This window comes from Narcine bancroftii, chromosome 4, assembly GCF_036971445.1.
Source record: "Narcine bancroftii isolate sNarBan1 chromosome 4, sNarBan1.hap1, whole genome shotgun sequence".
Classification (NCBI taxonomy): Eukaryota; Metazoa; Chordata; class Chondrichthyes; order Torpediniformes; family Narcinidae; genus Narcine; species Narcine bancroftii.
The window spans coordinates 202,006,585-202,019,209 of record NC_091472.1 but is presented as its reverse complement, the minus strand read 5'-3'; the positions used below and the strand labels follow the sequence as shown (position 1 = coordinate 202,019,209).

Below are 12,625 nucleotides of genomic sequence, written 5' to 3'. Positions count from 1 at the left end.
CCACCTCATGATTTTGTCATTTTTGATTTTTTTTTCCCCACTGTTTACTGTTAACCATAAAAGCGATGGCTCTCTGGTCTGTCAGCAGGATGAAGGGTCTGCCAGCCAAATAGTGCCTCCAGTGGCACACAAACTCCACTATAGCTTGTGCCTCCTTCCCAATGTCTGAATGCTGGAGTTCAAGGCCCTGGAGAGTTCAGGTAAAGAATGCTATGGGCCTGCCTGCTTGGTTCGGCATTGTGACCAGGGCAAAATCAGAGGCATTGGAAAGGGATGGATTCATCAATGGCGTGCATGGCTGCCTTGGCAATCTCCCCCATAATGCCCTCGGATGCCTCATAGGCCTCCACTGATGGAGGAAAGGTGGTAGTTTTCACCAGAGGGTGGGCTTTGTCTGCATAGTTGGGGATCCACTGGGCATAGTATGAGAAGAACCCCAGGCACCTTTTTAAAGCTTTGGGGTTCTAAGGCAGTGTGAGCTCCAACGGGGGCACATGTGCTCGGGATTAGGGGCAATGACACCATGCTCCACCACATAATCCAGTATGGCCAACTGCGTGGTGCTAAACACACACTTTTTCTGATTGTATGTTAAGTTCAGGGTTCTTGCAGAGCCCAGAAACATTTGCAGGTTCTCATCGTGTTCCTCTTGGGTACAGCCACAGACGGTGGCATTATCCAAATATGGATACGTGACTCTTAATTTATTGTCATCTGCCAAGCAATCCACTTTCCTTTGGAACATCGACACTCTGTTCGTGAGGCCGAATGGGACCCGCAGAAAGTGGTAGAGGCAACTGTTGGCCTTGAATGCCATGTGTGGATGGTCTTCTGGTGAATCAGGATCTGGTGGTATGCTGACTTGAGGAGAAGACCTGGAACTGGGCGATCTCGTTCACCATGTCAGCTATGCAGGGGAGGATGTAAGCGTCCAATAGAGTGAACCTGGTTATAATCGATGACGATCCAGTGCTTCTCCCAACTCTTAACCATCACCACCCGTGCCCTCCAGGGGCTGTTACTGGGTTCTATGATACCCTCCACTAGTAGCCACCCCACTTTCGCTTTTATGAACTCCCTATCCCCAATGGGTGTATCGCCTGCTTTTCATGGCGACAAGTTTGCAGTCAGGGGTAAAGTTCTGGAATGGGGGGTGGTTAGCGAGGAGGGACCTGGAGGGTAGCCAGCCTGCAGGTTGGTTTCCCTAGATGGTGTTATGGTGTTATGGTGTGTGATTGGCCGCGTTTGGGAGGGAGGGCAAGCCCTCCAGGAATTTGTTATTTCTGACCGTAAAGGGAGGGTGGGGCCCATCAAACTGCATCAGCACACTCTTAAGCTGACACTGGAAACCTAGCCCCAGTAAGACTGGCATTCAGTGGTGGGGCATTACTAGCAGTTTAAAGTCTTTATACTTCATGCCCTTAATGGTTCGGGTCACAGTGCAGCACCCACGAATTTCCGTGGAGCGGGACTTGGATGCCAACACTACCCTACACTTGTCAGGGGACATCGCAAAGGAATAATGTTGGACCGTGCCCGGGTGTATAAAGCTCTCAGTTTTCCCCATGTCGAATAGGCAGCCCGTGGTGTGACCAATTACCTCAGTCCATCATTGCGCCAGTTGGTGTGGTCTGTTCTGGTCCAGCACGATGGAGGCCAGTGTCAACTCATCGTCTGAGTCACTGCTGCTGTAATGTTGGGACAGCTGCTTCCAAGATGGCTGCCCTGGGAATCTCGAAGATGCCCCCCCCCCCCCATGGATTGCACAATGTGTGGTTTGGAAGAGACGCTAGACGTCATGTCATCCTGTGTCGTTGGTCTCCTGTTCCCACCGTTCGGTTCTCGGCTACCGAAAGTGACACCTGAAGAGGGTTGAGCCAAGATGGTGATGTGGATTGCGGCCCGCACGCGGTGCTGCTGGAACGGGTTTTAGAATGGCATACCTGAGCATAGTGCCCCTTTCTCCAGCTGTTCGAACAGGTTACGCTACAGGCCGGGCAGTACTTTCTCAGGTGTTAGGCTTAGCCACAGCTGTTGCACCTCATGGGCTCAGTGGGTGAAATGACAGTCAGGGTCCCCAAGTCACCAGCTGGCGGTGCCCATGCTCCCCATTCAGCAGCCGCATGGTTTGCCGAATAGGCCTCAGTGTTCCTTTGGGCTGTTTCTAACAATCGAGCCAGCCGTATGACTTCCTGGAGAGTCCAGTCGCCCTTCTCCAGGAGTTGCTCATGGATGTGGTTGGAAAGGAAACCAGCCATTAACACAACATGGATGAGATCTTCTTGGTAGGCTGTGGCTGTTACATCTTTGTGTCTGCAGGTTCATCCCAGCTCCCTCATGGCCCTAACAAAGTAATCGACAGACTCACCAGGGCCCTGCTGTCGGGTGTCCAGTAAATAGCAGTCATACATCAAGTTCGTGGGGGCCCATGTTGCTGTCGCAGGAGGGCCATCGTGTTGTCGTATTTTCCACAGTCCCGTATTATTTGGTTGGTTCGGTGGCCCACTAATGAGAAAAGCAGATCATACTTATCACCATCGGCTGAGATTTCATGGCACCTCATGAAGGCCTTCAGACAGTGTAGCCGCATCTCGAAAGTAACGGAGGCCTCTGGTTCCTTGGGGTCAGTCTCCAGCTTCTCCATTCGTATCACCTTGTCCATGGCAAAGTAATGAAGACATTAAATTGTAGCTCAATCAGTGACCACGCGCAGACACGAAGCATGTGGTCAAAAGCTTTAATGTCCTGAAGCATCCAGCACATAACTACATGCATCTGGCCCAGATTGAAGGCTGGTATTGAGGGAGGAAACTAGGGCTCTCAGCCTTTATTGGGAAACTATGGGGAGGAGTTACCAGGCCAGCCTAAGCAGTCCAATGAGGTCCCCACCTGCATTACCATGTCCCATCACAGAGATGTGATTAAATCTGTATGTGTCATGGCTGTCAGTGAGATGCTGAGCCTCTCTTTTCCCTTCCCCTCACCACCTGCCCTTTAAGTGATGAGTTTTATGCTGGTTTCTTTTACTTTGAGGAATGATGAAGCTGCCAGACTCAAATCTCCAGACTTGAAGCGGGAGAACAAATTTTTGGGTGCATCCTAGTTCAGCCAAAACAAACACTTCATGAGTGTGCACCATGATCCTAATGGCTTTTGTCCAGCGTCACCAACCTCTTGCCCCACAATATCTGACCGTCAGTTCTTGGATTAATTCCAATCACTTAGATTTGCTTTGGACTTGAAACATTAAAGAAATCAGGAAACTATTTTAAAAAATCCATATTGTCCAATCTGGTATTTTTTGTTATCAGAGTTTGTGAAACAGCTATGAAACTTTCCACATTAATTTGTGAAAAGTCCATCTGTAACTTTTTCACATCAGAGTTTACACTCTCAAGGCCAAACCTCAGGTATAAATATGTTAGAAATAGGAAGCTCAGACATGCAACTGGAATAGAAGTAAACATGAGAACTTTTCTTCTGGTTGTGTTGCTTGCAGGTATGTGTAAGGAATGAATGCCTATTATAGTGAGCAGATGGATTACAGTGCTGTCTTTTATAGATTAAGTTCCTTCAAGCATGACTAGGTAAAATAGTGGAATTAGTGTTGTTGGGATTTTTCATTGCTGATTGTTGCAGTGAGAGCTTTCCAGAAATAAAAGAAACAGGTTTGTAACATAGAATGATGACTTGTAAACATTACCTGAGTTTGTGAAGTCAGGAGAGTTTAATTTAAAGTAGGACAGTTGCTAATGCTATTTGAGTCCAAACAATCCTGTGCCCATTCAGTATGGTATCAAAAACCACAAAATAAATCATGAACAAAAATCTCAGAGGGTGACACTGATCAAAATTCAATTATGCCTGGAGTTGTAAAGACCACGTGTGTGCCAGCGTTAGTTCCTGAGAATCAGGAGTAGAATAAACACAAAGGAGTCTATGAGGAGAGATCGAGTCGTCTGGGACTGTACGCAATGGAACTTAGAAAAATGAGAGGAGATTTTATAGAAATGAATAAACTTATGGAAGGCATAGATAAGGTAGAGGTAGGTAAGTTGTTCCCATTGCTGGGGAGGCTAGAACTAGGGGACGTAGTCTCAAGGTCCATGGTAGTAGATTTAGGGCAGAGATGAGGAGAAACTGGTTTTCCCAGATGGTGGTGAATTTGCTTCCCATTGAATCAGTGGAGGTGATCTCAGTAAATATATTTAAGATAAGTTTAGATAGATTTAGAGAATTAAGGGATATGGGGAAAAGGCAGGTGGGTGGAGATGAATCTATCATCAGATCAGCCACGATCACATTGAATGGAGGAGCAGGCTTGATGGGCCGGATGGCCGACTCCTGCTCCTATTTCTTATGTTCTTTATGAGACCAGGTCTAGAATACACTACAGGGAGTTAGTCTTTGCAAGACCCAGAAGATGCACAAATAACATTTGGATCCTAGATTTTGCATGTGTGTCAGATACTACTTATTCAATATATTCCATGTGTTGTGAATTAAACAGCATTAATAAACATCGGTGCAGGAAGAGGATGGTATTCAGGGGATGATGGAGACTAAGCAGATCAAAATGGGGAATGATGAAATGGTAATCCATATATAAATATGCTTCCAAATAATAATAAACATGACCAACACAAATTTTGTTACTAGTTATAAAATTTCTACAGTTATTAAGTGTTTGCAAATTGTCACCTTTCAAATCTATTTTCTATGAATCTCTACGTGGAGTTTGGGCAAATGCTTTGTCTCAGGGTCTTGAAGAGTCTGTTTCTTACTTGCACAGAATCAGATGTCCCATTCCTTTCCCTCAGCTCTCAGGCTTTGTCACTTCCAGCCCTGACCATCTCCTCAGTCTTCAGCTCAACTTCCATTTTCCACCTTATTTAACACCTTTTCTCACCTGAAACCAATTCTGCTCATCTCTTCCCCCATGACTTCAATTTGTAGTTCTTATCCTACTTAAATCCCTTCATAGTTTTCTCCTTCAGTCTCTTTGGCTACCTTCATCCCCAGATCTTCCCTGGCCAAATTCTCCAGTCATCTGACTCCACACCTTGGAGTCACTCTTTCCTCTTGCTTGGACCCTTTGTTACCCAGGCCCACGTTTCTTTCCTAATCTTCCCTGACTGCCTAACTCCCTCCCTTCTTATAGCCCTGCCACAAACCTTTTCTTGATCAAGAGTTGGGTCACCATGTTACTTTTGCTGTTGTCCTGTCAGTCAATTTTGGACTTTTTCTATCATAATGGCAAATTGTTATCACTGTCTTTCTTAGTAGGTATAAAGATTATTAAAGGTATACTTGTCAATTTATTTACTATCAGAAATTACTTTATTCACCAACATAGCCTTGTCTATTACTTTAATAGATATATTCACCATTCAATGTTAAGCAATTATTATTTCCTTTAAACATAACCTACAGAGGTTTGACACAAAATTGAATTTACTGTGGTGTGATAAAATGCAATATTTAAATCCTTACATTTTTAGGCTCTGCAGATGAAGTTCAAGTCAACCTGGATTATGACTTAAGAGAACATCTATTTTTGTTAACATTCAGTCTAAGTTGTAATTCAGTCTTGAAGTTCTCACTCTGTGGAGAATAATCACTTTCTATCACGTGCCAGTGAGGTTAGAAATAGGAGGATGATGCAGCTTAATATGTGGCTAAAGACGTGGTGCAGGAGGGAGGGCTTCAGGCTTCTGGATCATTGATTAGGGAAGGTGAGACCTGTTCTGATGGTAGGGTTTGCATCTGAACTGAAGGGGGGGGGGGCTAATATCCTTGTGGGAAGGTTTGCTATGGCTGCTCTGATGGGTCTAAACTAGATTTTCAGGGCAAACCAGAGGGCCAGAGCAGATGAAAATATGATGTAAAAATTGCATGCACCGCTAGACGTCAATGGGTTGTACGTAGTGGAAATGTTCTCAATCTATTTCAATGCAAGAAGTATTGGACGTAAGGCAGACAAGCATGGATTGGCACATGGAATTTAGTGAAACTTGGTTTCAGGAGGGGCAGGACTGGCAGCTCAATGTTCCGGGATTCCTTTGCTTTAGACACAATAGAATGGGGAGATGAAAGGGAGAGGAGTGGCATTGCTCGTCAGGGAAAATATCAAAACTGTGCTCAGGCAGGACAGACCAGAGGACTCATCTACTGAGGCTACATGAGTGGAGCTGAGGAACAGGAAAGGTATGACCACACTCATGGAGTTGTATTATAGACAATAAAGAATGAGAGTTGGAAGAGAAAATCTGTGGAGAGATAGCGGGAAACAAAGTTGTGATAATAGGTGACTTTAACTTTCCGCATATTGACTGGTACTCCCCACTACTGTAAAAGGGCTGGATGGGAGGAAAATTTTCTAAATCAATATATAGAGAGTCCAATACTGGATCTCCTATTTGGGATCGAGAAGGACAGGTGACTGAAGTATGTGTTGGGGAACATTTTGGGTCCAGTGATCATAATGCCATTAGTTTCAAGTTAATTATGAAGAAAGATGGTCTGGGCCTCAGGTTAAGATTCTAAACTGGAGAAAGGCCAATTTTGAAGAAATGAGAAAGGATCTAGAATGGGATGTTGTTTTCAGGCAAGGATGTGCGAGGTAAGTGGAGGAGCTTCAAGGCTGAAATTTTGAGAGTACAGAGTTTGTATGTTCCCATCAGGATTAAAGGCAAGGTTAGCAGGTATAGGGATCCTTGGTTTTTGAGGGATATTTGGAATCTAGTTCAGAAGAAGAGAGAGGTATATAGCATGTATAGGTAACATGGAGCAAATGAGGTTCTTGAGGAGTATAAAAATATAAGATAAACCTCAAGAAAGAAATCAGGAAGGATAAAAGAAGACATGAGGTTCATTTGGCAGGAAAATCTTAAGGGTTTCGCCAGGTATATTAGGAGCCAAAGGAGTATCTGAAAAGGACCCACTTAGGGGTAATAGTTTGTTCTTATGCAAATTTAATTTATAGCCTTTAAACTGATTAAATTGAGCAAATAAAGTTAATGTAATTGGTATAGCACCTTCAGGATTTGAGATAAAGAACATCTAGAGCAGGATTTCCCAACCAGGGGTGCAAGATAGCATTCCAGGGGGTGTGAGATAACATTTCAGTTTTTTTTTATAAATCCATACTCCTTCATTTTCGACAATATGTTGGATGATGAAGAGCTGAAGGAAGATCTTATTGAACTGCACACAAATCGTGTTCTTGAAATGCAGTTTGAAAGCAAAACTTTGGAAGAATATTGGTGTTCGGCAATGGACATGTTTCCAAGACTTTGTAAAAAAGCATTAACTGTGGTCATCCCATTTGTGACGATTGAGTGCCCTTTTGTCAATCAAGACAAAATCTAGAAATCGCTTGGGTGCACAGGCAGACATTTGGTTTGCTATCAGCAACAAAGTGCCACGTTTTGAAAAACTCAAGCAATAAACAGGAACAAAACAGTCATTAAATTTAAATTGGCTTATGAACATTTGAACATTAGTTCGTTAATTTTTTTAAAGAAATTTCATGCATGGATGAAAATTTAATTTTTTTGTAGGGTTTATGCAACTTTTAATTTATTGTAATATTTTTTCTTTTCCATATGTTTCATTTTTGTTTATATATTATTAAAAATTGATTATACAAATTTGTTTTGATCACCTTCACCTTTATTCTTAAATAAATTATTACTTTAAGGGGTGTGAGAACATATTAAAATTTTTAGGGTTGTGGGGCATAAAAAAAGGTTGGGAGCCTCTGATCTAGAGAAACGTTATGCTCTACTCCAATTCTATTAATCCCTGTAAAATCTCTATTCTCACGACAAACAAGTGCCAAAGGTTCTGAAACAAAGTGGAAGAGCGGAGGGTTTAAGAGGCATAGCAGATTATACTCTAATGTTCCTTTCAAGATAGTGAAAGGCCAATTTAGATATTTGGGGATTATAATTACTAGGAACAAAAATTTAGAGAGAGAAAATTTTTTGTTATTATGTAATCATATTAAAGTAACTATTATCGGGATGGTCACCTTTATCTGTTACAATGATTGGACGCATCAATCGGTCAAGGTGAATATTCCACCTAAATTTTTTTAATCTTTACCAATTTTTATTCCTAAATCCTTTTTTGATTACATAGGAACATAGAAACATAGGAAGTAGGAACAGGAGTAGGCCAAAAATGGATTTGATTATCTCGTCGTATTTATGGCAAGGAAAATAACCTCGTATAAATAAGGGTCATCTCCAAAAGACTAAAAGAAATGGGGATTATCACTACCAAACTTTAGATTCTATTATTAGGCGGCCAATAATAGTAATTTATTCTTATTGTTATATTTTAGTAAGTTACCTGACCACTCTTTACTGGTAGAAATGGGATTGAATTTTTCTAAAAAGATATCTGTGTTGGCTATTTTAGGTTCATTTTTGCCTTTTATTTTTTTTTAAAAATTGATTAAGAACCCAAAAACGAGGCATAGATTAAGAATATGGACATAATTTAGGAAATGTTTTGGTTAACCCAGTTTTTCTCTTGCCATTCCTATTGTAATGAATCATCTTTTCCAACCCTCTTTGTTAGATATGAGTTTTAAGGAATGGTATAGTTGAGGCATTAAAGGTTTTAAAGATCTTTGTATTTGAGATAATTTTGCTTCTTTTGAACAAATATCAGCAAAACTTAATCTTTCTAATAGGCACCTTTTTAGATATTTACAGATTAGGCATTTTGTACAGTCCTAACTTTCTGATTTTTCTTGAATCTCTGAAGCGAATATTCTTGATATATTTTTTAATTTGCCATTTTCTCATAGAGGATTAATATCAAATATTTATAATAATTTAATGGATTTAAGAATGGCCTCAAATGACTAAGATTAAGAATGATTGGGAGCATGATTTGAATTAAGCATTCTCGGACAAGGATTGGGACACGATTCTTAATTTGATCAATGAGTCTTCATTTTGTGCATGATATTGTTTGTTGCAATTTAAGGTGGTGCATATTTCTAAAGTTAAATTATCTCATTTTTATCCTGATATTGTGATAAGTGTAAAATTTATGAAGCTTCATTGATTCATGCTTTGTGAGTATCTGAACTTAGAACATTCTTGGAAAGATATTATCCAAACTTTATCAACAATTCTTAAAGACTAAATTAGAACTTTACCCTTTGATTGCTTTATTTGCTTTTTCTCTAGAAGAGGATATATCTTTGTCCTCAACCCAGAAGAGAATCTTAGCTTTTGCTTCGTTGATAGCCAGGCGAGCAATTCTGATGAAATGGAAAGATAGTGTTTCACCCATTCACATTCAATGGTTACATGATATCATGTCTTATTTAAATATGGAAAGAAATAGATCTAATATTAAAGATGCAAAGTCCGAATTTGATAAGATGTGGGGCCCATTCATAAATTATTGTCATAATCAGAGGATGTAAGTGGGGCAGATGCTCCGAGGATTATCTGCCTGGTATCTGGGGGCCGTTGTTCAATTCAAATTTACAATATATGCAGATAACCTTGTTTAGAGGGAGGGGTAGATTAGTAGGGAGATTTTTTCCCTTTTTATTATTAAAACTAATAAGAAAAGGGGTGTATAGCTACAGATTATGGATTATATTACAGAACAACATGATCACATCAGAGAAGTATAAAATATCTTATGTAAGGGAATTTTATGTGTATTACTTGTATAATTTTTGTATTCAGTATGGATTTTTGACATAATACAAGTTGTGATTTAATTGTGTAATTATTATAATTATAGAATTTGATGTCCTGAATGAAATGTTAATGTAATAATCATGGTTATGCTTCTAATTTTCAATTGATATGTGACATAAATATATATATATATGAATTGATTTGTTATCATTAATATACCTTGTGTAAAGGCTTCTGTTAAACTAAAAAAAATTTAAAAGAAAAGAGCAAAAGGGTAGTAAGGGACAAAATTGGTCCCCCTGAAGATCAGAGTGGTCATCAATGTATGGAGCCAAAAGAGGTGGGGGAGAACTAATTTTTTTCCCCATCTACTCAGGAAACAGACACAAACTCGTGGGAAATAAGGCAAACAAGCAGTGAAGTCATTTAAAGAGGAGTAAGTGCTTGCTGTCTTAAAACAAATAAGGGTGGATAAATCCCCAGGGCCTGACAAGATATTCCCTCAGACTTTAAGGGAATAGTGTAGAAATTACAGGGACTCTGGCAGAAATATTTAAAATGTCCTTAGCCAGAGGTGTGGTGCCGGAGAATTGGAGGGCATCTCACATTGTTCCATAGTTTAAAAAAGGTTCTAAAAGTAACCCTGGAAATTATAGGCCAGTGGGCCTGACTTCAGTAGTAGGTAAATTATTGGAAGGTGTTCTAAGAGATCAGATATACAATAATTTGGATAGCCAGAACTTCATTAGGGATAGTCAACATGTGTGGTAGGTTGTGTTTAACCAATCTTGTAGAGTTTGTTGGGTTACCAAGAGAGTTAACGAAGGAAGGTTTTAAAATTAAATTTCAACATACGGCACAGTAACAGGCCATTTCAGCCCACGGGTTCGTGCTGCCCAATTTACACCCAGTTACATGGGATTCAAACCCCGGTTTTGATTGCTGGCGCTGTAAAGGTGTTGCGCTAACCGCTATGCCAAAAGTGCTGCCCACAGTTGTGGACTTTAGTAAGGCCTTTGACAAGGTCCCCATGGGAGGTTAGTCAAGAAGGTTCGGGCTCTAGGTATTCATGGTGAAGTAGTGAAGAGGAGTTGACAATGGCTGGACAGAAGCCAGAGAGTAGTGGTGAATGATTGCTTCTCAGACCGGAGGCCTGTGATTAGTGGTGTGCCTCAGGGAACAGTGTTGTTTGAAGATTTTCAAATCTTGAAGAGCGATCTGGACCAGCTGGAAAAATGGGCTAAAAAATGGCAGATAGAGTTTAATGCAGACAAGTGTGAGGTGTTGGATGTTGGAAGGACAAACCAAGAAAGGACATACACGGTGAATGGTCGGGCACTGAGTGTGGTAGAACAGAGGAACCTGGGAATACAGATACTTTCCCTGAAAGTGGGGTCACTGGTAGATAGGGTTGTAAAGAAAGCTTTTGGCATATTGATCGTTATAAACCAAAGTATTGAGTATAGGAGTTGGGATGCTATGGTAAAGTTGTATAAGACATTGAAGTATTGTGTGCAGTTTTGGTCACCTAACTAAAGGAATTATATCAATAAGTTAGAAAGAGTGCAGAGAAGTTTTACTAGGATGTTGCCCAGACTTCAGGAACTGAGTTAAAGGGAAAAGTTAAACAGGGAACTTTATTCCCTGGAGTGTAGAAGAATGAGGGGAGATTTGATAGAGGTATTTAAAATTCTGAGGGGGATAGACAGAGTAAATATAGATAGGCTTTTACCACTGATGGTAGGTGAGATTCACTCCAGAGAAGATGGGTTTAGGGTGAAAGGGGAAAAGTTTAGGAGGAACATGAGGTGGAACTTCTTCACACAGAGAGTGTAGAATGAGCTTCCAGCTGAAGTGGTGAATGCGGGCTCAATTTTAACATTTAAGGATTTGGATAGGTACATGGATGGGAGAGGTATGGAGGGCTATGGACTGGCTTCAAGTCAATGAGACTAGGCAAACAAATGGTTTGGCACAGACTATAAGGGCTGAAGGGGCCTTTTTCTGTGCTATAATGTTCTATGGTTCTAAATTTACTCTATGTCTCTTCACAGCTGTTGCAAGCGCCAATGTTTCACCTTATGCTATCTGGCAATTCAGAATGATGATCAAGTGTGTACTTCCTGACAGTGATCCCATCCTGGACTTCAATAATTATGGATGTAACTGTGGGTTTGGTGGCTCTGGAAAAACTGTAGACGAGTTGGACAAGTATGTTAATTAATCCCAATAAGCAATTGTCTCTACACCATCTCAATCTAAATTTGTATGAATAGTTAGTTGTGTAGGAATTGCCTGCCTCATAAGCTGAAGAGGAAAGCAATGAGTTTTGCTCTCATTAGGTTTCCTGCAGGATTAACAATAACTGTAATCAAATCCTTGTGGCCTTGAATAGGGTTCCCACTTGAATCCAGCATTCACCCCTTGATCAGTAGCATGCATGCTCCTGAGAGACAGAATTATGATATTTGTTGGATCTGGTTCCATTGATGCCCTCCGAAAGTTAAAGCCTTAAAGGAGCAGCCAGAAACCTGGATGAGTCTGTATCCCACACCTCCTCCCTCACCACCATTAGAGGCTCTCACTTAAAATGTCAATTTTCTATGAGACAAGTCCAAACCGTTTGATTTGCAGATTGAGCTATGGTGTGCAAAGCTATGTGTTCCTGACAACTTGCATGTTCATAAATGGTGGGGACCTTGAAATACTGACTTAATAGCATTGATGTAATACCTTGCTGGTGTGTTTCTTTAATTGTGAACGAGCTTCATTCATCCTTGAACTATTTAAGCCATGACAGTTATCAAGTTTTTTTGGTTCTGGCTCAAGATCCAAACTCCATGATGTAATGCAGAACATGCACATCAGGTGCACCTTGGGTATGATTGAAGTTTGATAAGTTCTATCTAGAATAACTGTCACAAGACACAGGAGCCTCAAGGTGTTTA

The 12,625-nt window shown here is 40.8% G+C and overlaps 1 protein-coding gene across 3 annotated transcripts in view; it reads left to right on the top strand.

Annotated features, from left to right (window-relative positions):
• LOC138761467 (phospholipase A2, minor isoenzyme-like) overlaps positions 1 to 12,625 on the top strand; it is a 63,089-nt gene that overhangs the window by 36,758 nt on the left and 13,706 nt on the right. For 2 of the 3 annotated variants that reach the window (XM_069933661.1, XM_069933663.1), the window contains exon 2: positions 11,732 to 11,888. In XM_069933661.1, the coding sequence (XP_069789762.1) occupies positions 11,732 to 11,888 (157 nt within the window). Of the gene's footprint in view, positions 1 to 3,426; positions 3,500 to 11,731; positions 11,889 to 12,625 lie in introns of those variants that run through there. The other variant, XM_069933662.1, reaches the window with a different exon arrangement.